General features: G+C 43.6%; 1 protein-coding gene across 10 annotated transcripts in view; it reads left to right on the top strand.

The window, feature by feature from the left end:
• ATP9B (ATPase phospholipid transporting 9B (putative)) overlaps positions 1-24,136 on the top strand; it is a 231,072-nt gene that overhangs the window by 153,524 nt on the left and 53,412 nt on the right. For all 10 annotated transcript variants that reach the window (XM_057526452.1, XM_057526448.1, XM_057526449.1 and 7 more), the window contains one exon: positions 8,190-8,332. In XM_057526452.1, the coding sequence (XP_057382435.1) occupies positions 8,190-8,332 (143 nt within the window). The remainder of the gene's footprint in view (positions 1-8,189; positions 8,333-24,136) is intronic.

Genomic DNA, 24,136 nt, shown 5'->3' with positions numbered 1-24,136 from the left:
ACTCTGCTTCCCTCTGGCCGCGCGCCCTCCTCACCTGGCTGCACAGATGGCGTTGGAGGCCTCGGGCTCACGTTCTGCTTGCTTAATTACACTCGTGAAAAGTGAGTACTTCTCTCCAACCCGTTGAGGAAAACTCCCGGGAGGGCACCAGCCTCCCGGTGCCACTGCTTGCCCTCATGCGGTGTGGACTGTCCCGGCCCAGCACGGGGGTGGCCGTGCCCACTGGCCAGGCAGGGCAGGCTCTGAGAGCGCGGGGCCGCCTCCTGCCAGCCCCCCGGCCCCGCTGCGTGGGTTCGCTGTGGGCAGTGTTCCCTTTGGGACGAGAGCCGAGCTGAGCTGAGCTTCTGCAGCCCGGGGAGGCTCCTGACTTTCTGCCCCAGCCTTTCCTTCCAGCAGCTTCGTTATTAAGATTCTGCTGGATCTGGGGTGTTTGCCCTGTTTCCTTTCGCTATTCCTTCATCCTTTGACTTTTGGAGACATTTTAAGGTGTATCTGTTAAATTGCTTGTAATTAGTATATTGATTCATTTGTTTAGAAACTGAGAGACATGCTATTTTTAATAGGAATATTTACCCTTTCACATAATTGACACAGACTATTTGGCCTCACTTCTGCTGTGTGTATTTGTACTGTTGCTACACAGATGTTTTACATGCACACGCGTGCACATACAACCCTGCAAGGCCCCCCCACGTGCGGCCTGAAACCACAGTGAATGCTGGGAGAATCCTGAATTCCTCTGTCTCCATTCACCCCAGGATTTGACCCTCTGATCAGTATTTGGTTGTTGTGGGACCTGAGAAGATGGGCTGATTCTCCCTGAAGAACCTTCTGGGTTTGTGCCCGTCCTCCTGACGTGGGAGACGCGCTCTCATAACCACGGGACCCGTGCTTACCAAGCCCACGGCCTGTGCCACCTCCTTACTCGCCTTCTGGCCTCCAGGCTTTCTTTCGTTCTGTCCACCTTGGACATTGAGGCTCAATTTATTTTTTGAAACACTATTTTATTTCAAATCCCCAGTCCACCCACGCCCACTCCAGAACTTGATAATGTGATTTAGAATTTTGCTTCTACCAATTTCAGCTACCTTTCATACTTAACTAGATTTTCTGTTCCTTGGGACCCAAGACTACATTTTGTTTATCCTCTTGTGTGTTGCAGTGGATACAAATCACAGGGGCAGTTAGCCTATTGGGGGGAACATCCGATCTGCCAGTGAAGGAACGTCCATGCCTTCTGAGCCCCGGAGCCTGGCTGACCGCCTGCCTTCCTAGGTGGCCCCCACGTGCTGCCCACCCCCATGCTTTCCATTTCAGCTCTGCCTTTTCCATGAAACCTTCTCTGGCTGTTCAGGGCCAGTGATCATCTGCTCCACCAGCATGACTCTCAGTCACCCGCTTTGATGCGCTGTTGCTGACACGTGGCATTTTCCAGGTGCTGTTACCAAGGCTCAGAAGGGTCAAGTCTGTCATCAGCCCAGATCATGGAACTAGTACATTTGGGAATTAGGAATCCATACAAGTCATATGTAACGTCATTCCTGTAAAATTCCATTAACCCATGCTTCCCCCCAATGGAGCAGCTTCAGGGGAATTCAGGGGGTTGATTTGACAGGAGTTGACTATCTGGAAAAAGGAACCTAGAATCACTTCCAGTTTCTGGCTTGGGTGACGGGTAGATCACACCATTCATTGGTGGGAGAAGCGTCTCCTCCTCCTTGAGCAAGAATAAATTTGTTCTTATTTTGTTTGGCACAGGACGGGGAGGAAGTGGGAAAACTAGCCTCCATCGTGTATATATTCATTTAAAGGTATTTGTGATAAATCTAAGGTCAGATACCTTGTAGGCAATAGAATATACAGTCTGAAGCCCGGGAGAAAGGTTCAAACCAGTAACAGAATATTACCTTCCCGGTGCGTGGCCATGGGTGAATTCACCTAGTGAAAACATTTTGGAACCATCCCTTGCCATCCGCGGTGCGTCATGAAAATTTTAAAGAATCACAGAACGAAAAATGTTGGGGGGAAATTCAGATAAAATAGCATCTGTGCTTTTCCCTTTAAATGACAAGTTACAGGAAGAGGTTTTGATTACTTTAGATAAAACTTGTCATTTAAATGACTTTTCTTTTGCTCAGATTGGGATCTAAAAATAAGTCTCACTTCAGAGGAATGGGTGTGAATTATTTCAGGTAGATTCACTCCCAGCGGAGCCTGGTGTGAGCTGGGGCTGTTTCACCAGGTTCTGATAAATGCTGCGGTTTAATTGTAACAAATTAAGTTGAAATGTAGCAGGCCTCATGGGGCGCCAATGGGGTCGCACTGCATGTTTTAGCAAAGTACACCTCACTTATTCAGGGTCCAGGTTACCTCCTCAGACACTTTTGTAGCTGTAAGATGAGACTATTTGGAATAGAAAGTGCCACCATTAAGATGATCTTATGTTCTAAAATTAACCTTGTGCTTTCTTCCTGTAGTGTAAAGCAGGTTCATACATGTTCCTCTCGGTGACACCCCTGAACACCCTGACCCATGAAGATGGTTTACTTCATTCTTCTTATTTTATAACAGTAAAGGTCACAACTGCCTCTGGTTCAGCTGACCATCTAAAATTACCATGACTTTTGCACTTATTTGGAATAGGTCTCTAGATAATTTCACAGTTGCTAAATTAGCAACATAATTTAGCTTAAATATATATATGGTATCTATTACCTTATAATCTATTACTGTAATACTCAAAATAGTAGGCTTAACATAATTTTTTGTTCACAAATCATGTTACTATAAAGTACTAGTCGAATAGAGGTCTGGGTTTTAAAATTCCATAAAATTAGAACATTACTAAGAAGTAAGTTAAATATGGTGATGATAATTACTCTGTCAACTTGGTGTTTGAAGTTTGAGCTTCTAGAAATTTTTTGCATTAAAAAGCAAATTATTGTACTAACATTTGATCAAGATGTACAGTGTGAATCAGAGTGAACTTAAGCTCTACTTCCTACCTGTATGGCATTATTGTCCTAGTTGAAGGTATTTTTCCTTAATAGTTTTTCACTTGTAAACCGTGAACTTGCGTTCTGCAGTAGTTCTGCTTTATTTTTCTGAACGTGAAGGTTATCTCCATTCCCTTTTTCACTAGTAACTACTGCTTTGTGCATTCTTTGAGGGGATTTAGGTTTGTAGTCAACCTAAACTATTCCAGTGGTATTGATTTGTGATGTAGTATCTCATGAAGTATTATATTCTTACAATTCTGTACAACAGTGGTTGTGTTAGTAAACCCTCTCTGGCCCAGGATCTCAGGAGCATGACCTGGAGGAATCTGAGAGATGCTTCTTTGGTTTCCGCTCAGCCCCATGCCCAGTGCAGACTGCAGGCTCTTGAGAAAGGCCTGGCCGGCTGCAGATAGGAACCCACTTGCCTTGCGATCCTTGAGGCAGGCTGATGTCTTCAAAAGTAATTCGACCAAAAGCTGCAAGGAGACCACAGCACACAGAGAAGAGCCCTGTATTCCCGATTGTAGACGTCTGCTCCAAGGAGCCAGCTGGGCCATCTTCACAGGGGTCACGTGCCCCGCCCAGGCCCTGCCCCTGCTCTGTGCCCACCAGGCTCCTGCTCATTCATTGGCCATCTGGCCTGCGTGTTACCAAGTGACTCTGACTCTCACTTTATTTCCTGACTCCTGGGGACTCTGTCTTATGACCACACCCAAATCCCAGATAAGTCCCTGTAAAATCCTTCTTTTTAAAAAAAAATTTTATTTATTTTATTTTTTATTTATTTTTTTAAATTTTTGGCTGCGTTGGGTCTTCGTTGCGTCTTCGTTGCTGCGCGTGGGCTTTCTCTAGTTGCAGCAAGCGGGGACTACTCTTAGTTGTGGTGCACGGGCTTCTCCTTGCAGTGGCTTCTCTTGTTGCAGAGCACAGGCTCTAGGCCTGTGGGCTTCAGTAGTTGTGGCTTTTGGGCTCAGTAGTTGTGGCTCACGGGCTCTAGAGCACAGGCTCAGTAGTTGTGGCGCACGGGCGTAGTTGCTCTGTGACATGTGGGATCTTCCCAGACCAGGGCTCGAACCCGTGTCCCCTGCATTGGCAGGCAGATTCTTAACCACTGCGCCACCAGAGAAGTCCTGTAAAATCCTTCTTTTTCTTCTTCCAACCTTCCTCACACCCTGAACTCTTCCTGGGCGGCCGCTACTTAGTACCTGTTGGCAGGACACTCCCAGTACTTTGCCAGCCTTTCCTCCTGGCTGGCCACCCCTCCGGGCGCCTCCCCACAGCTGATGGGAGACCCCTGGCGCTCAGACAAGCCAGGTGCTGTGTGCAGGCGATGACACCTCCTGGACCCGCGCCCCTGGGGCAGGGGAGGCCCGGGGACTGCGGTGCTCTCCCCGCAGGTCATCTTGCGCAGGCCGCGTCCTCACCCTCCTAGCAGGATTAGGAAAAGCCAAGAGGTAGCGAGGGGCTGCTTTACAAGGTCTGTGTCGCTGTCAGTTAAAGATTTTCTTTCTGACCAGTACAGGTATTATAATTTGTAAGATGTGAAAGTTATGGACAAATAAATTGTGATTATTTTATTTTAATTTCTTTGACTTACCTACAGACTTTCTTCACCGACTGATTCCTTAAGATCACTGTCCAAGTGTGCGTTTATTACTAGGCAGGTCACAGGATTGGATACGAGCAGCTTCACCACGTGGAGTTGGTCCGTCCTATCGGCTGCTTTCCTGATAGAATTACGTCAGGCGCAGACTTCCTGGTAGAACTTGAAGCATATCTGAGTGGTCTGAGGTCTGATCGTTAATGAGGACGAATGAGGCCTGGCTGGTTATGTACAAAGTATAATTCCTCTGTCCTGTTCTCCCTGGTGATGGTCTGGGGCTGAGTGACTCCTTGCTGACTGAAGGGCTTCACCAGTCTGCCTCCGAGGCGTGAGGAAGGGCTGCCGCTCACCCAGCCACGTTTCGTGTCCTACCTGCCGTAAACGTGGCCGCCGCCCACGACGAGTGTCCTGCCGTGAGGGACAGTGACGCCCACACCCTGTGCCAGACGTTTGCTTCCTTTCTGTGATTTGATACTTTCTTTACTGGCTCTCCAAATCCTAGCCTCTTGAACAGATGAAATTTTCTTACCTCTAAATCTAGGCCCTGTTTTCACCGTTGCTAAGGGGCCTCTCATTTGTTGGTGGTTCTTCTTACTTCTCGCTGAAACCCTGGGAGCCCTTCCTGGTTCGTGGGCTGCTGGGGGTATCTCAGCGTTAGCTTGAGCCGTGGCATGTTTCCCCGTGCCAGCCCCTGTCGTCTCCGTGCAGTATTGTTCCACGCCCCTGGGTGTCTGCCTGCCTCCCTGCACACCCCTGGATATCTTTGATTTTCTGGTTTTCGTTAGCCAAATTTCGCTCTCTTTGCCACACTTATATTTTGCATTTCACACTTGTGCATTCTTTTAATCAAATGAAATAAAAATCTTGTAAATAAAAATATTCTGTGTAAAAAAAATGAGACACAGCTGAACATTTTTGACACACCTGGTATATGGAGAGAGCTGCTCTGGGAACAGCTAGCAAGCAGCCCTCCCCGCAGTGGTACGTTCTTAGTGCGTGTCCTTACAGGGGGCTCTTTAGAATTCCAGGCTTGGAGGGACTCCATTCCAGTCCTGTGCTTTCAGGCAGGATTGCAACAAAACTGTCCAAGGTAGGATGGACCACCATTTGTTTTAAGTTGCAATCTTACTATACAATTGTAAATTATGAAATTTCTAAGGTAAGTAAAAGGTCCAGAGTCTAGTGACAAATGCCCTTGTGTTTGTCATAGATTTAACATGTTTAGTCTTTGTTCAGATCCTTTTTCTTTTTAAGAAGGTAGATGTCATAAAGTCATGGACCTTCCCTCTCTCTGCTCCTGCCTTCCCCAGAGGTGATTTTTCTCCTGAAATTGGGGTGGGTCCTTTCTGTTCGTGTTTCTATGGCCTTGGTGCATATGGTGGGACCCGTGAACGTTATAAAGTTTTGTGTATTTTTTTAAAATTCATAAATGTGATTGTATTAAGTGTCTTTGTGCCTTGGTTTGCTATTGCCCCAATTTTAACTATACTGTTGCTGGGCGGCTTGGATGTTTTCACAATCAGTGCCGCACGGACGGCATCCTAGTACGTGCTGCTGGGCACACGTCGGGGCTTCTCCTAGTGGGCCGATGGCTGGAAGAGGCGCGGCCGGTGACACTCTGGCCAGTCTTCGTTTCACTGCATGCTGCCAAGTCCTCTCTAAGTGGCTCCGCTGATGACACTTCTACTTGCAGTTCATTAAAATACTTGTTTCCCCACATCCTCACTAATGTTTACTGTTCTCAAGCTCTTGTTTTGTTTCACAGTTCTCTAATATCCTAAATATTCTGAACTCGTATTTAGAATACCTTTGTGGTTATCCACGAAGATGATGGTGTGTGGTAGAGGCATCAAAGGAAAGAGGGCTTTTATTCAGGCCCTTGCTGGTTGGAAGCAGAATAGGGGTGAGCAGTCTGGAGCCCCACACGGGCCCCCGATGGACTGTCCACAGAACAACGTCTGCCCCCCGTGGGAGATGGCGGTATCGCGAGGGTGTCCAGGGGACAGGTTTCAGACGTGGCGAGTTTGTGTATGTGGAATTTGGGCTTTGGAGAAAGAATCACGGGGAAAAGTTGGGTCAAAGAGTAACACGTAGACGTCTAAGGTGATGGGGGTGTGTGGGGAGACGCGAGGGGGACAGACGTGTGCGGCACGACTCTGGATGCAGGCTGGCGGGGAACGCCGCTCGCGGGCTGGATGGCTCCACGCGCTCCGCAGAACGCTTGTCCCAGGGGTGCTGAGGCCAGAGGGCAGTGGACCCTGCACGGGGCAGAGCACAGTCCCCGGGCGGAGCGCCTCAGCCAGTGTCCTGCAGGCCCCCCTCCTGGACCACCTGCCCGCGCCCTGCACAACGGGGCTGCTTAAAAATGGGTCAACGAGAAAAACGAATTTCTACGAATCATACACATATGTGTTTACATTACGTTTTACATTAATTCATAGAAATGTATGTTCATTCACCAGTCTGTTAATGTAGAGCTCTGGCCCTTTTTTTTAGTATGTTTTGAAAGTCTGCGTTGTTGTCCTCATACAAAGAGGTATTCGTAGTGCATGGTTTATAATTTCCCCTTTGGATTTCCTTATGGCGGAGGGAAAACGATTTTACAGATCTGTCTGGTGAGAATCTTCCCGAAGATTTAAGTTCCTTGTTTTTTGTCTCACCCACACCTTATTAAAAATGTTTTTTTAGAACAATTCATCACTATCCAGTCTTTCAAAACCATTCCATTTCACTGAAGTGGAAAAACAGATCTCTTGATTTCGGTTAATAATCCCATTTCATCAAATTACATAACATCAGTGTGTACACCCGGCATGGGTGGGCCACGGCGGCTCTTGGTCGGTGGAAGGAGACAGTCAGCATCATGTCGGAGGGCAGCTTACAGGTGCTGGTGCTGTGGACATCAATCTCCCCAGCAGAACGGCGCATGCCGGGCGGGTGCAGGACGGTCCACCGTAGAGCGTAATTCGGGCCGTGGCTCAGCCTGCTCGGGGGTCGTGGCTCTGACCCTGAAGTCCAGGCTCCGCGAGGCGGGCTGGCGCCGCCCCCCGCTCTCAGCCTTTCTGGTCCTCTGGTCTCAGGGCCTGGCCCAGGGGCTTGCGCGCTCAAAGGGCCTTCTGCCCACCCGGTCCTCCCCCCGGAGCCTGTTCCCCTCCCGCAGGGCACTCATCACACTGGGGACGCTTCTTTGTTTTTGTAAAATGATGGGCCAGATATCCAGACCCGTTTCAGATGTTGATTCCCAGTAAGGCCGGCGACTTCCTTCCACATGGTGCTCTCCACTTTGAGCCTAGATGGGGAGCTTCGCTGTGTCTGCCCTTCCCAGGTCCTGCTGCCGTCGCAAACCGGGCTGGAGGGCCGAGTAGGAGCACCTGCTTCTCCGGCACCTGCAAACACGCTCTGGGCTGAAAAGAGGCCTGTTGACTCAAATGTCAACACGTTCATTTATCTTACAGTCTAACATCCAATATGATCTATTTATTCCATATGAATTAAAGACAGTACATTTAAGTAAATAAATTTATATGGAAAACCTGGACGTGAGGTGTTGGATCACGCTAATGACTGAGATGGGTTTTCTTTGGCAGTTTGCGTGTGAACCTGGACATGGGCAAAGCCGCCTACGGGTGGATGATTATGAAAGATGAGAATATTCCCGGCACAGTGGTCCGGACCAGCACCATCCCGGAGGAGCTGGGGCGCCTGGTGTACCTGCTGACCGACAAGACAGGTACTGCTCTCTGCGTGTTCACCTCTGGAGGCATCTAGTGGTGGGGGGAATCCTGGCTTGTCTGTGCCCACACACGTTTATGGTGTGTGTGTGTGTGTGTGTGTGTGTGTGTGTGTGTGTGTGTGTGTGTGTGTGTGTGTGTGTGTGTGTGTGTGTGTGTATGTATGTGCATGTGCCTGCACGTGTGTGAGAAACAGAGTATTGAATTCACGGTTAGAATTCCCCAGACTCGGGACTTCCCTGGTGGCACAGGGGATAGGAATTTGCCTGCCAGTGCAGGGGACACAGGTTCGAGCCCTGGTCTGGGAAGATCCCACGTGCCGCGGAGCAACTAAGCCCATGCGCCACAATTACTGAGCCTGCACTCTAGAGCCCGCGAGCCACAACTACTGAGCCCGTGTGCCGCAACTACTGAGGCCCGCGTGCCTAGAGCCCACGAGCCACAACTACTGAGCCTGTGAGCCACAACTACTGAAGCCTGCACGCCTAGAGCCCGTGCTCTGCAACAAGAGAAGCCACCGCAATGAGAAGCCCCCACATCGCAACGAAGAGTAGCCCCTGCTTGCTGCAACTAGAGAAAGCCTGTGCGCAGCAACGAAGACCCAAAAATAAATTAATTAAATTAAATCAAAGAAACTCCCCAGACTCAGCCCTTGAAACTGGCCTCCAGCGAATCTTCATCTTCTAACATAAGAGTATCATCAGAATTAGCAAAATGTGACATTCTTAGAGATTTAAAAGACATATTTCTATATTTTGAACTTTCTACAGCCTTATAGTTGTGTTTTTGTTTTATTTAACTACCTGTATTACACCTCTCTATTGGCTTCTTAAGAGCAAAAAGAGCTTGTTTATTATAGAATGATAGTTATGAGCTATTAGAAGAAAATAACAATAAGATATGTGAATTTGGTATTTTAACAGTGACATTCTCCTAAAGAGCTGCACCACAAATGATTTATCCCACCCTAAGGTTGCATGCTCCAAATTCTCTTTGTCCTTATTTCATTTTTTTCTTTCTTTCATCAGAGAATTCTTGTCAATCCATAACATACTAAGTAAAAGACAAATTGAATCCAGAACTGTAACAAGAGCTGTATCTAAGGGTTAAAATCTCTTTTTGATTTGTTGATTCGTGGTGTATAAATTCCTAGTAATTCTTAGCGAACCAGAAATAAAAGAATATTTATATAAACGGTAAAGGAAATATGTCTTGAATAAAATTAAAAACTTTATTTTTTTTTTTTTTTTTTTTTTTTTTTTCCTTAAGAGGACCTTTATTTTTTCATTGAATAATTAACCTAAAGACCAATATCTGAGTGGAACCATCTTGGAATGGTCTCACTATAATTGAGGGTCGGGGGACAGGCTGACCTTGCTCTCCCTTAAGTTGCCTTGAATTTACCTTGTTCCTCGTAGGGCATTGTATGTCTTTCTAGTGTTCTTTGGCAGCTGTCTCCAGCATATACTCAGACCTCCACTTCCATCTAAGAGTGTGCTCAGGGTGGGCTTGCTCTCCTTCCCCATTTTTCTGCTCTGAGTCTCCTTCTCTCCTCCTTATACAGGCTATTTGTTCCCTCCCTTCCAACAATTTCAGTCCTTATCTGATCTCCATTGTTGGCTAATGGAAATAGTTGAGTGGGATGGCAGCATGATGTGTTGTAGTCATCTCAGGCACTGGAGTCATGCCGACTTTAGTTTAAATTCTATGCTAAACGTGATCTGGTGTAACCTTGAGCAAACGATTTAACCTCTCTGAGTATCTGACTTGCAGAGTGCTTTTGAGGTTTAGGGGTATTAGACGTAAAATATTTCCCACTTTTACTCTTTCAGGAGTTATCAAAAAGAAAGATTTGGTTTTGTTCTCTAGACTGATTTAAGTTACTTAAGTGAAGACTCTGTAATGAAGAACAGAATATATGTCTCCAGAACTGGGAAGAGCCAAACTTCAGTGTTTGAGGCTCTCAAACCTGTGTTCATAAAAATCGTAGGTATTGCTTGTTAAAAGTACAGCTTCCTGGGCTTCCCTGGTGGTGCAGTTGTTGAGAATCTGCCTGCCAATGCAGGGGACATGGGTTCGAGCCCTGGTCTGGGAAGATCCCACATGCCGCGGAGCAACTAGGCCCGTGAGCCACCACTACTGAGCCTGCGCGTCTGGAGCCCGTGCTCCGCAACAAGAGAGGCCGCGATAATGAGAGGCCCGCGCACCGCAATGAAGAGTGGCCCCCGCTTGCCACAACTAGAGAAAGCCCTCGCACAGAAATGAAGACCCAACACAGCCAAAAATAAATAAATAAATTAAAAAAAAAAAAAAGTACAGCTTCCTGGGCCCATTCCCACATCTCCTGAAACAGCATCTCTGATGCAAGTAGTCTGCGCCATTACGTGGAGGTACGTTGGCTCAGACTGTAAGGACTGGCCTGGAAACTTGCCAGTGTAGTCAAGAATGACTGAAAACTAGAATCCATAAAAGAAATCAAGTATCCCATCAACTACCTAGCAACAACAGAATAGAATAAACAGATTCACTACCTAAGAAAACACAAGTCTATAAATGTACTGTCTGAATATGGTAACACAATGTATGTTAGCAGGAGATGCAATTAGTGTACATACTGACATGGAAAATCATCAGAGACAGGGGATGCAGGCTAGAAGATGTCTGAGTTAATGTGAAAAGAAAGAGAAATAGAAGGTTGGTCATTGTAAGGATTTATTAAAAACTACCAAACTATGGTTTTCTGAGGGTATATGACCAGTAGTGGGATTGCTGGGTCATATGGTAGTTCTAGTTTTAGTTTTTTTTTGTTTTTTTTTTTTTAGCTACTTTATTTATTTATTTATTTATTTTTGGCTGTGTTGGGTCTTCGGTTCGTGCGAGGGCTTTCTCTAGTTGCTGCAAGTGGGGGCCACTCTTCATCGCGGTGCGGGGACCGCTCTTCATCGCGGTGCGCGGGCCTTTCACCATCGCGGCCCCCCCCGTTGCGGGGCACAGGCTCCAGACGCGCAGGCTCAGCAGTTGTGGCTCACGGGCCCAGGTGCTCCGCGGCATGTGGGATCTTCCCAGACCAGGGCTCGAACCCGTGTCCCCTGCATTAGCAGGCAGACTCTCAACCACTGCGCCACCAGGGAAGCCCTAGTTTTAGTTTTTTAAGGAACCTCCATACTCCTCTCCATAGTGGCTGCATCAATTTACATTCCCACCAACAGTGTAGGAAGGTTCCCTTTTCTCCACACCCTCTCCAGCATTTATTGTTTGTAGATTTTTTGATGATGGCCATTCTGACCGGTGTGAGGTGATCCCTCATTGTAGTTTTGATTTACATTTCTCTAATAGTGATGTTGAGCATCTTTTCGTGTGCCTCTTGGCCATCTGTATGTCTTTCTTGGAGAAATGTCTATTTAGGTCTTCCACCCATTTTTTTTTTTTTTTTTTTTTTTTGACCACAACAAAAGCAACAATGATTGCAATTACCAAACATGAAACACACTTATACTATGTCATAACATTGACATTCAGTCCAGTAATCCTCCACTGTGACAGCTCCTTTACTTTGCAGTGAAAATTGATTTGTATATTCTTTTCCTCTGAGTCCTTGTGGGATTTTTTTTTTTTTTTTAATTCAGACAGAAAGTCACAAAAATTATACTCATCCTCATCAGTTCACTCAGTCGCATGTAATTAATTTCTTTTTTTTCATCTTGATCTTTTGTTAGCACTTTTATGAGTTCATCAGTTTTTCATTAGAGTTCTGAAAATGCTTATTCATTCAGTTCAGCAGTACAGTCAGTTACCAGAAACCTGTACTTGTCAGAGTCTTTTCCATGAATTTCTTGAAGATGAAACTCTTTTATAGGAACATATTTGCAAAATCATCAGAGTACACCCAGAACTGTCTGTAAATGACAAAAGACTTAAAAATGACCATGGTTAAAGATTTGATGAAAGTTCATAATCATGCAGTTGACAAGATAATTAGTTATTTCTGAGATATACATTTTAAAGTAATAACTAGGATTATTACTTATAACATTATACCAGAACATATAAGATTTTTAGACGTTTCCTGTAATGTCTGAAACATTTATATTAACATATTTCCATACATATTTCCATACAAATACAAATATAAGATTTTTAGAAATTTCATGTAATGTCTGAAACATTTATATTAACATATTTCCATACATATTTCCATACAAATACAAATATAAGATTTTTAGAAATTTCATGTAATGTCTGAAACATTTATATTAACATATTTCCATACATATTTCCATACAAATACAAATATAAGATTTTTAGAAATTTCATGTAATGTCTGAAACATTTATATTAACATATTTCCATACATATTTCCATACAAATACAAATATAAGATTTTTAGACATTTCATGTAATGTCTGAAACATTTATATTAACATATTTCCATACATATTTCCATACAAATACAAATATAAGATTTTTAGAAATTTCATGTAATGTCTGAAACATTTATATTAACATATTTCCATACATATTTCCATACAAATACAAATATAAGATTTTTAGAAATTTCATGTAATGTCTGAAACATTTATATTAACATATTTCCATACATATTTCCATACAAATACAAATATAAGATTTTTAGAAATTTCATGTAATGTCTGAAACATTTATATTAACATATTTCCATACATATTTCCATACAAATACAAATATAAGATTTTTAGAAATTTCATGTAATGTCTGAAACATTTATATTAACATATTTCCATACAAATAACCCAATGAAAGTTTAGTATTAGTTGTTTTGTTTGTTTTTTTATACTGCAGGTTCTTATTAGGCATCAGTTTTATACACATCAGTGTATACATGTCAATCCCAATCGCCCAATTCAGCACATCACCATCCCCACCTCATCGCAGTTTTCCCCCCTTGGTGTCCATATGTCCATTCTCTACATCTGTGTCTCAACTACTGCCCTGCAAATTGGCTCATCTGTACCATTTTTCTACGTTCCACATACATGCATTAACATACGATATTTGTTTTTCTCTTTCTGACTTACTTCACTCTGTATGACAGTCTCTAGATCCATCCACTTCTCAACAAATGACTCAATTTCGTTCCTTTTTATGGCTGAATAATATTCCATCGTATATATGTACCACAACTTCTTTATCCATTCGTCTGTTGATGGGCATTTAGGTTGCTTCCATGACCTGGCTATTGTAAATAGTGCTGCAATGAACATTCGGGTGCACGTGTCTTTTTGAATTACGGTTTTCTCTGGGTATATGCCCAGTAGTGGGATTGCTGGGTCATATGGTAATTCTATTTTTAGTTTTTTAAGGAACCTCCATATTGTTCTCCATAGTGGCTGTATCAATTTACATTCCCACCAACAGTGCAAGAGGGTTCCCTTTTCTCCACACCCTCTCCAGCATTTGTTGTTTGTAGATTTTCTGATGATGCCCATTCTAACAGGAGTGAGGTGATACCTCATTGTAGTTTTGACTTGCATTTCTCTAATAATTAGTGATGTTGAGCATCTTTTCATGTGCTTCGTGGCCGTCTGTATGTCTTCTTTGGAGAAATGTCTATTTAGGTCTTCTGCCCATTTTTGGATTGGGGTGTTTGTTTCTTTGATATTGAGCTGAATGAGCTGTTTATATATTTTGGAGATTAATCCTTTGTCCGTTGATTCATTTGCAAATATTTTCTCCCATTCTGAGGGTTGTCTTTTCGTCTTGTTTATGGTTTCCTTTGCTGTGCAAAAGCTTTGAAGTTTCATTAGGTCCCACTTGTTTATTTTTGTTTTTATTTCCATTACTCTAGGAGGTGGATCGAAAAAGATCTTGCTGTGATTTATGTCAAAGAGTGTTCTTCCTATGTTTTCCTCTAAGAGTTTTATAGTGTCCAGTCTTATATTTAGGTCTCTAATCCATTTTGAGTTTAGTTTTGTGTATGGTGTTAGGGAGTATTCTAATTTCATTCTTTTACATGTGGCTGTCCAGTTTTCCCAGCACCACTTATTGAAGAGACTGTCTTTTCTCCATTGTATATCTTTGCCTCCTTTGTCATAGATTAGTTGACCATAGGTGCGTGGGTTAATCTCTGGGCTTTCTATCTTGTTCCATTGATCTATGTTTCTGTTTTTGTGCCAGTACCATATTGTCTTGATTACTGTAGCTTTGTAGTATAGTCTGAAGTCAGGGAGTCTGATTCCTCCAGCTCCATTTTTTTGCCTCAAGACTGCTTTGGCTATTCGGGGTCTTTTGTGTCTCCATACAAATTTTAAGATGATTTGTTCTAGCTCCGTAAAAAATGCCATTGGTAATTTGATAGGGATTGCATTGAATCTGTAGATTGCTTTGGGTAGTATACTCATTTTCACAATGTTGATTCTTCCAATCCAAGAACATGGTATATCTCTCCATCTGTTGGTATCATCTTTAATTTCTTTCATCAGTGTCTTATAGTTTTCTGCATACAGGTCTTTTGTCTCCCTAGGTAGGTTTATTCCTAGGTATTTTATTCTTTTTGTTGCAATGGTAAATGGGAGTGTTTCCATAATTTCTCTTTCAGATTTTTCATCATTAGTGTATAGGAATGCAAGAGATTTCTGTGCATTAATTTTGTAACCTGCAACTTTACCATATTCATTAATTAGCTCTAGCAGTTTTCTGGTGGCAGTTTTAGGATTCTCTATGTATAGTATCATGTCATCCGCAAACAGTGACAGTTTTACTTCTTCTTTTCCAATTTGTATTCCTTTTATTTCTTTTTCTTCTCTGATTGCCGTGGCTAGGACTTCCAGAACTATGTTGAATAATAGTGGTGAGAGTGGACATCCTTGTCTCGTTCCTGATCTTAGAGGAAATGCTTTCAGTTTTTCACCATTGAGAATGATGTTTGCTGTGGGTTTGTCATATATGGCCTTTATTATGTTGAGGTAGGTTCCCTCTATGCCCACTTTCTGGAGAGTTTTTATCATAAATGGGTGTTGAATTTTGTCAAAAGCTTTTTCTGCATCTATTGAGATGATCATATGGTTTTTATTCTTCAATTTGTTAATATGGTGTATCACATTGATTGATTTGCGTATATTGAAGAATCCTTGCATCCCTGGGATAAATCCCACTTGATCGTGGTGTATGATCCTTTTAATGTGTTGTTGGATTCTGTTTGCTAGTATTTTGTTGAGGATTTTTGCATCTATATTCATCAGTGATATTGGTCTGTAATTTTCTTTTTTTGTAGTGTCTTTGTCTGGTTTTGGTATCAGGGTGATGGTGGCCTCATAGAATGAGTTTGGGAGAGTTCCTTCCTCTGCAATTTTTTGGAAGAGTTTGAGAAGGATGGGTGTTAGCTCTTCTCTAAATGTTTGATAGAATTCACCTGTGAAGCCATCTGGTCCTGGACTTTTGTTTGTTGGAAGATTTTTAATCACAGTTTCAATTTCATTACTTGTGATTGGTCTGTTGATATTTTCTGTTTCTTCCTGGTTCAGTCTTGGAAGGTTATACCTTTCTAAGAATTTGTCCATTTCTTCCAGGTTGTCCATTTTATTGGCATAAAGTTGCTTGTAGTAGTCTCTTAGGATGTTTTGTATTTCTGCGGTGTCTGTTGTAACTTCTCCTTTTTCATTTCTGATTTTATTGATTTGAGTCCTCTCCCTCTTTTTCTTGATGAGTCTGGCTAATGGCTTATCAATTTTGTTTATCTTCTCAAAGAACCAACTTTTCGTTTTATTGATCTTTGCTATTGTTTTCTTTGTTTCTATTTCATTTATTTCTGCTCTGATCTTTATGATTTCTTTCCTTCTGCTAACTTTGGGTTTTGTTTGTTCTTCTTTCTCTAGTTTCTTTAGGTGTAAAGTTAGATTGTTTACTTGAGATTTTTCTTGTTTCTTTAGGTAGGCTTGTATAGCTATAAACTTCCCTCTTAGAACCGCTTTTGCTGCATCCCATAGGTTTTGGGTCGTCGTGTTTTCATTGTCATTTGTCTCTAGGTATTTTTTTATTTCCTGTTTGATTTCTTCAGTGATCTCTTGGTTATTTAGTAACGTATTGTTTAGCCTCCATGTGTTTGTCTTTTTTACGTTTTTTTCCCTGTAATTCATTTCTAATCTCATAGCGTTGTGGTCAGAAAAGATGCTTGATATGATTTCAATTTTCTTAAATTTACTGAGGCTTGATTTGTGACCCAAGATGTGATCTATCCTGGAGAATGTTCCGTGTGCACTTGAGAAGAACGTGTAATCTGCCGTTTTTGGATGGAATGTCCTATATATATCAATTAAATCTATCTGGTCTATTGTGTCATTTAAAGCTTCTGTTTCCTTATTTATTTTCATTTTGGATGATCTGTCCATTGGTGTAAGTGAGGTGTTAAAGTCCCCCACTATTATTGTGTTACTGTCGATTTCCTCTTTTATAGCTGTTAGCAGTTGCCTTATGTATTGAGGTGCTCCTATGTTGGGTGCATATATATTTATAATTGTTATATCTTCTTCTTGGATTGATCCCTGGATCATTATGTAGTGTCCTTCCTTGTCTCTTGTAACATTCTTTATTTTAAAGTCTATTTTATCTGATATGAGTATAGCTACTCCAGCTTTCTTTTGATTTCCATTTGCATGGAATATCTTTTTCCATCCCCTCACTTTCAGTCTGTATGTGTCCCTAGGTCTGAAGTGGGTCTCTTGTAGACAGCATATATATGGGTCTTGTTTTTGTATCCATTCAGCCAGTCTATGTCTTTTGGTTGGGGCATTTAATCCATTCACGTTTAAGGTAATTATCGATATGTATGTTCCTATGACCATTTTCTTAATTGTGTTGGGTTTGTTTTTGTAGGTCCTTTTCTTCTCTTGTGTTTCCCACTTAGAGAAGTTCCTTTAGCATTTGTTGTAGAGCTGGTTTGGTGGTGCTGAATTCTCTTAGCTTTTGCTTGTCTGTAAAGCTTTTGATTTCTCCATCAAATCTAAATGAGATCCTTGCTGGGTAGAGTAATCTTGGTTGTAGGTTCTTCCCTTTCATCACTTTAAGTATTTCATGCCACTCCCTTCTGGCTTGCAGAGTTTCTGCTGAGAAATCAGCTGTTAACCTTATGGGGGTTCCCTTGTATGTTATTTGTCGTTTTTCCCTTGCTGCTTTCAATAATTTTTCTTTGTCTTTAATTTTTGCCACTTTGATTACTATGTGTCTCGGCGTGTTTCTCCTTGGGTTTATTCTGTATGGGACTCTCTGCGCTTCCTGGACTTGGGTGGCTATTTCCTTTCCCATGTTAGGGAAGTTTTCGATTATAATCTCTTCAAATATTTTCTCTGGTCCTTTCTCTCTCTCTTCTCCTTCTGGGACCCCTATAATGCGAATGTTGTTGCGTTTAATGTTGTCCCAGAGGTCTCTTAGGCTGTCTTCATTTCTTTTTATTCTTTTTTCTTTAGTCTGTTCCGCAGCAGTGAATTCCACCATTCTGTCTTCCAGGTCACTTATCCGTTCTTCTGCCTCAGTTATTCTGCTATTGATTCCTTCTAGTGTAGTTTTCATTTCAGTTATTGTATTGGTCATCTCTGTTTGTTTGTTCTTTAATTCTTCTAGGTCTTTGTTAATCATTTCTTGCATCTTCTCAATCTTTGCCTCCATTCTTATTCCGAGGTCCTGGATCATCTTCACTATCATTATTCTGAATTCTTTTTCTGGAAGGTTGCCTATCTCCACTTCATTTAGTTGTTTTTCTGGGGTTTTTTCTTGTTCCTTCATCTGGTACATAGCCCTCTGCCTTTTCATCTTCTCTGTCTTTCTGTAACTGTGGTTTTTGGTCCACAGGCTGCAGGATTGTAGTTTTTCTTGCTTCTGTTGTCTGCCCTCTGGTGGTTGAGGCTATCTAAGAGGCTTGATGGGAGGCTCTGGTGGTGGGTAGAGCTGACTGTTGCTGTGGCGGTCAGAGCTCAGTAAAACCTTAATCCACTTGACTGTTGATGGGTGGGGCTGGGTTCCCTCCCTGTTGCTGTGGCGATCAGAGCCCAGTAAAACCTTAATCCACTTGACTGTTGATGGGTGGGGCTGGGTTCCCTCCCTGTTGGTTGTTTTGCCTGAGGCAACCCAACACTGGAGCCTACCCGTGCTCTTTGGTGGGGTTAATGGCAGACTCTGGGAGGGCTCACGCCAAGGAGAACTTCCCAGGACCTCTGCTGCCAGTGTCCTTATCCCCACGGTGAAACAGAGCCACCACTTGCCTCTGCAGGAGACCCCCCCAACACCAGCAGGTACGTCTGGTTCAGTCTCCCCCAGGGTCACTGCTCCTTCCCCTGGGTCCCGATGCACACATTACTTTGTGTGTGCCCTCCAAGAGTGGGGTCTCTGTTTCCCCCAGTCCTGTCACAGTCCTGCAATCAATTCCCACTAGACTTCAAAGTCTGATTCTCTAGGAATTCCTCCTCCCGTTGCCGGACCCCCAGGTTGGGAAGCCTGACGTGGGGCTCAGAACCTTCACTCCAGTGGGTGGACTTCTGTGGTATAAGTGTTCGCCAGTCTGTGAGTCACCCACCCAGCAGTTATGGGATTTGATTTTACTCTGATTGCGCCCTTCCTACCGTCTCACTGTGGCTTCTCCTCTGTCCTTGGACATGGGGTATCCTCCTTGGTGAAGTCCAGGGTCTTCCTGTCAATGATTGTCCAGCAGACAGTTGTGATTCTGGAGCTCTCGCAAGAGGGAGTGAGTGCACGTCCTTCTACTCCGCCATCTTGGTTAATCTCTCTCAAAAACTTTATTTTTAATAAAATATTAGAAAAGTCCTCACTATAGTCAGGAAGAAGAAAGACTAATCTGTACCATGCTTTGATTTAACATTTATTACTCCAGCCACTGCTGTGAGACAGGAAATAGAAGATCCACAACCAGAAGAAGAAACAGATATTTACAGATATAATGATCAACCAAGGAAATGAACTGCTAAAAATAAGAAATCAGTAAAGTGGCAGCTTACAAATTAAAATAACAATAGCAATAAAAATAGCTCCCTTATGTGTAGAATAGACTGAAGAAGAAAGATCCCATTCACGATAGCTCAAGTACATGTAAAACGTGTGGATATAAACTTGGGGAACATAAGGGCACGTATGAAGAAAGTGACCAGACCTGACAGAGAAACGTAAGAGACTGACATCAGTGGAGAGATGTACCGTGTCCCGAATGTGAAAATTCAGTATTCTGTAGTAGCCAGCCTTCATAAGGAATTTGTAAGTTTACTGCAGTTCAGTCAAAATCCAGTTGTTGGATCGTATTTGGTTTTCATTAGGACTTGTCTTGGTGGGACACTGAGGAATTGACCCGTAAGATAATGCTCCATAAGTCAAAATAACTCAGAAGTAACAACTTGAGGGCCTCAGGGTCAAGAAGGTAGACAGAGAAAATGTCTTCCCAACTCACTGCACAGATGGGAAAAACTTTAAAGGTTGTATCTTTAACGATACTAGAAATCAAGCAAAAGTGCCATTAGATGATCCAGAAATTGGAATTCGTTTGATGGAGAAACAGGAACACAGCAAACCCAAACTCAAAATGGCTCCTGAAGAGATCCTACAGAAATGTAAGAAAATGTCTCCAGAACAGAGTCCTGGGGAAATACTAAATTCATAGCCAACAAGGATCTGCAGCGAGATTCAGGGAGTCACGAGGCTGCCCATCATCAGGAGAGGACCGCCCCGAGCCCCTGGCTTACAGCACCAGGCAGCCTGGCCTCTATTGATACATGCGATCAGAAACCAGGAGCCACCAAGATGAGATCTAAGTCCAGTTCAACCAGGCGACCTGTCCCCAAAGGAAACAAAGTCAATGATTTTTTTACGTAGAAACCGAAAAGAACCATCAGGAAAATTTCTAGAATTGTAAGAGAGTTCAATTACATGTATCAACTCAATATCAAAATTAAACTGCATTTCTCTATACCAGCAACAATGGGGACGCTTAATTCTAGAAATGCCAATTAGAATAGCAACAAAAAAGTATAAAGTAATTAAAAATAAATTTTAACAAAAAATGGGTAAGAACCATGCGGATGTTTTTAAATTTTGAAAAACCTTTTACTGAGACCTGATTAAATGGGTGGACACCCTGTTCTCGTGAGTAGGACACCTTACTGCAGTGAAGGTGTCATTCCTCCCGCATTAAAAATCTGACGTGTCTGCAAGTACAGGACGAATGGGGAAGTCCTACTCACTGTTGGTGGGAGCGGCACGTGGCTCACTGCCTTGTAAAGCGGGTCTTGGGCATTTCGGCCCAGTGTCTGTTCCCTAAAGAAGCATCTGCACCAGGAGACGTACCATGATGTTCACAGCGACGTTCTGGCCACAAGAACACACGGTCCGCATGTGACACAGAGAAAGTCACCACCAGGACAACGGTGCACTGTGGCACGTTCTTACAAGAACACACAGCAGTGACACGGAGTGCAGGCGTTTACCTCCGCGTGGACGGGCGCCGCGGGGAGACGCTGAGCGGGGGAAGGGTTGGGGGCAGGGAGGCCGGACGCAGCTCTGGGCTCATCCTCGGGCCTGGGCCCCACCAGCCACCTTTCCTACCACCTTCCAGAGGCCTCCTGAGGGCACCTCCTGCACCATTCCTGAGCTTATGGTCGTCCTTATCGGGGGGAAGCAGGTCTGCTCTGGACCAGAAGTCCTCTTGTGGCCATTTTAAATCTGCACGTAATGGTCCTAGAATGATATTGACCTATTATTTCATCTTAATTTACAAACAGAAAGCACATGCCTGAGAACACACAGTAAACTCAAGGCTCTGTGTCTCTGGCTGTTTGATATCAGTAAGTAAAGGTTTTGTGACATTATTTGTCCTTAAAAGGCTAACTTTTATTTTGCATTTTTTTTTTTTAAAGATTTATTTATTGATTGATTGATTGCTATGTTGGGTCTTCGTTTCTGTACGAGGGCTTTCTCTAGTTGCGGCAAGCGGGGGCCAATCTTCATTGCGGTGCGCGGGCCTCTAACTATCGTGGCCTCTCTTGTTGCGGAGCACAGGCTCCAGACGCGCAGGCTCAGTAGTTGTGGCTCACGGGCCTAGTTGCTCTGCGGCATGTGGGATCTTCCCAGACCAGGGCTCGAACCCGTGTCCCCTGCATTGGCAGGCAGATTCTCAACCACTGCGCCACCAGGGAAGCCCCTATTTTGCATTTTAAACAATAATGGGTTTATTGTCTGTAGCTCCTCCATTTTTCTTTGTTGAATTGGAGTTACATTCAGGGTAAGGATAAGTGGTTTTTGCCCAGGGTCATAAAGACAAAGTCTCATTTTTCCCACATTTCACTCTGCTACTTTTAAAAGGCAAGAACATCGCTTCTTAAGGGTTTAGCTTATTAATAAATAATCTTGGTTCCTGAGATTTTTTTTAAAATCACAGAAAAATTATATAAAATATATTAGAGAAAATATTTTGCATTTCATTTTCTAAAAGGCCTTTTTATGCTAGAAGTCATCTGTTCCTGACGTTGAAGCCGTGCGGAGGTTTTTTTGAATTTTTTGGTCTAGGATTTTTTTCAGGCCCTTCTCAGTAATCCCAAGATGAACGTCATCTGTGGAGCACCTCCTGTCGGTGTCCGAGGCAGGGGAGGAGGGCAGTTTGCAAACATCTCAGTGGCCCAAGCATCAGCCGAGAAGGTTAGGAATGAGCTGTTGTCAGGAGCCTTACGTGGCTCCCGAAACTGTGAGGTGGTCCTTCGTGCGGCTGTAAATTGGGTTTGTGCTTCATCAATAAGCTTTCTGACGAGAAACGTCCATCACGGTGTCTCTTATTTGCCACAGCAGAATAGAAAATGAAGTATCCCAGTAATTGCATTCTCGTTTCCTTCTCGTGGACAAGAAAGCGATGTGCTATAATTAGGTTTGATTGGAGTGCACGTTTCCGGTAAGATCTGAGATTAATGATGTTGCTATAGTGACACATCTGCGGCCACCAGTGCGTGAAACATAAAGTAATTCATTCGACAAGAGTAGACATCTGTTAACTGCCAGGATGCAGCGCGTATTGACACTGACCAGAAGTACTAGGCGTTACGTGCTCAACGCGCCAACGATGCTGAAACCGGAGGACAGATCGTTTGCGCGGAACCTGCTGGGAGGGCCTCCGCCTCCTCCCTGGCTACCCCGACAATGCCATCGTTTGAGGACAGTGCTGCCACGGGTTCATAAATTTTAAACTTGACTCAGGTGCAGCCTCTTAAAGCGATACATGAATTCCTGTGTTAGTTTTTATCTTCGTGTAGGACAAAGCCATTCCTGAAACACCCACTGAAACAACAGGTTTTCGGACGCATTTTAATCATAGCATCCATTACCCAACACGCCACGTTGTTTAGACTCGAATCACGTGTGAGTTTCATAGGGCGGCATCATCGTGGTGGGGAAGCGCTGTTTCCATGGTTTCCAAGAGCACCAGAGCGCGTGTGTGCCAGTCAGTGCGCACACACGCAGCGGAGCGTGTGCTGGTGTCCTTCGACCGGAGGACCACTGCGACCTCTCCTGCCTGGCGGCCACGACTGGGGCCTCCATTACGACGGGCGTGCACAGTCTCGCTGAGGCAGCTGTTTGCTGACGCAGGTGCCTGGATGTGAGGGAGACTGGCGTTTGGGGTGTTGGGCCAGTCGAGGTAGCACACACATACAGATGCCAGCAGTGCAGGGCTCGTGGTCTTTTGAGAAAGCCTCACATACAGCAAAGAGAATATGTGGCTCCGCCTCAAAGAAGGTCGAATAATTTTTAAACGGACGCGTACTCTGCAGTCTGGTAAATTAGTCATCACTTTTTAGAAGTTTTGTTTCCATTCCTGCGCCATAAGGTCTAAGTAATCGTGTTTCAATACAGCCATTGACCCCGTGTCCTTGTCAGTTTGCTTGACCAGAATCTTTGCAGAAAGACCTGCCCAGTGCAAGTGGGCCAGTGTCCCGCAGCCGCTCCTCTGCGGCCTGCAGAGTATTGGTCTGAGGCCAGGTCACAGCCCAGGAAGGTTTGACCAGAAAGTTTTGCGTCTGCTTCTCCTATGCCTCCTCTGCGTGGCTGTGAATCCCATCTGTCACCACCCGGAGAATGGTGCCCGCGGGACTTTTTCTTTGGAAACTAATTTTCTTTTTGCCTGCTTAGCTCATTGTAGTCCAAAAAACTGCTTTGTTAAAGAGCTACAGCTTTTTTTTTTTTTTTTTCCAGGAATCACAAACAAACCTTTTGTCACGTTTTCTGTCCACAGAGCTGCCACGATGATCAGGTCACTGTGAGGCCGCTGCCCACCTCACTCAGTCCCCGCCCTTTTCCACGTTTCAGATTTGGGACATCTTAACTTTTGTTGTATTAAGATGACAAAAATTGTAGAAACTATCAACTGGCTGGAATCATGAAAACATTTAAGATAAGACTTGAAAAATCATTTTGCATTGCTGACTCTTTAGTAACCAGTAGAATCTTATACTTACCTGCTGTCAGGAGGGCACAGAAAGCCCAAGACTAGCACTGACCTTCCCGCTCAGCACTTTACAGAGTCAGCTGCAGAGTAAAAACACCGCTGAAATTTTAAAAATATTTTGATGATGCATCTTAATATGTTAAGTAATTACATGTGACACATGAAGGACTGTCTGCGTAAATATTCCAGTTTCTTCAACCCAACAGGATGTGAGTACATTTACTCAGGTGGCAAAATAACTAGTATTTTATTATTTATTTGATGAGGAGTGCTAGTCATTTGTTCAAATGTATCAGTTCTAAGCCATTGAAAACATGATTTATTAGCAACTTAGAAACTTTGGAAG

The sequence above is a fragment of the Balaenoptera acutorostrata genome, chromosome 13, assembly GCF_949987535.1.
Source record: "Balaenoptera acutorostrata chromosome 13, mBalAcu1.1, whole genome shotgun sequence".
NCBI lineage: Eukaryota > Metazoa > Chordata > Mammalia > Artiodactyla > Balaenopteridae > Balaenoptera > Balaenoptera acutorostrata.
Note: the sequence above shows the minus strand (reverse complement) of the source record. Positions and strands in the feature narration are given on the sequence as shown.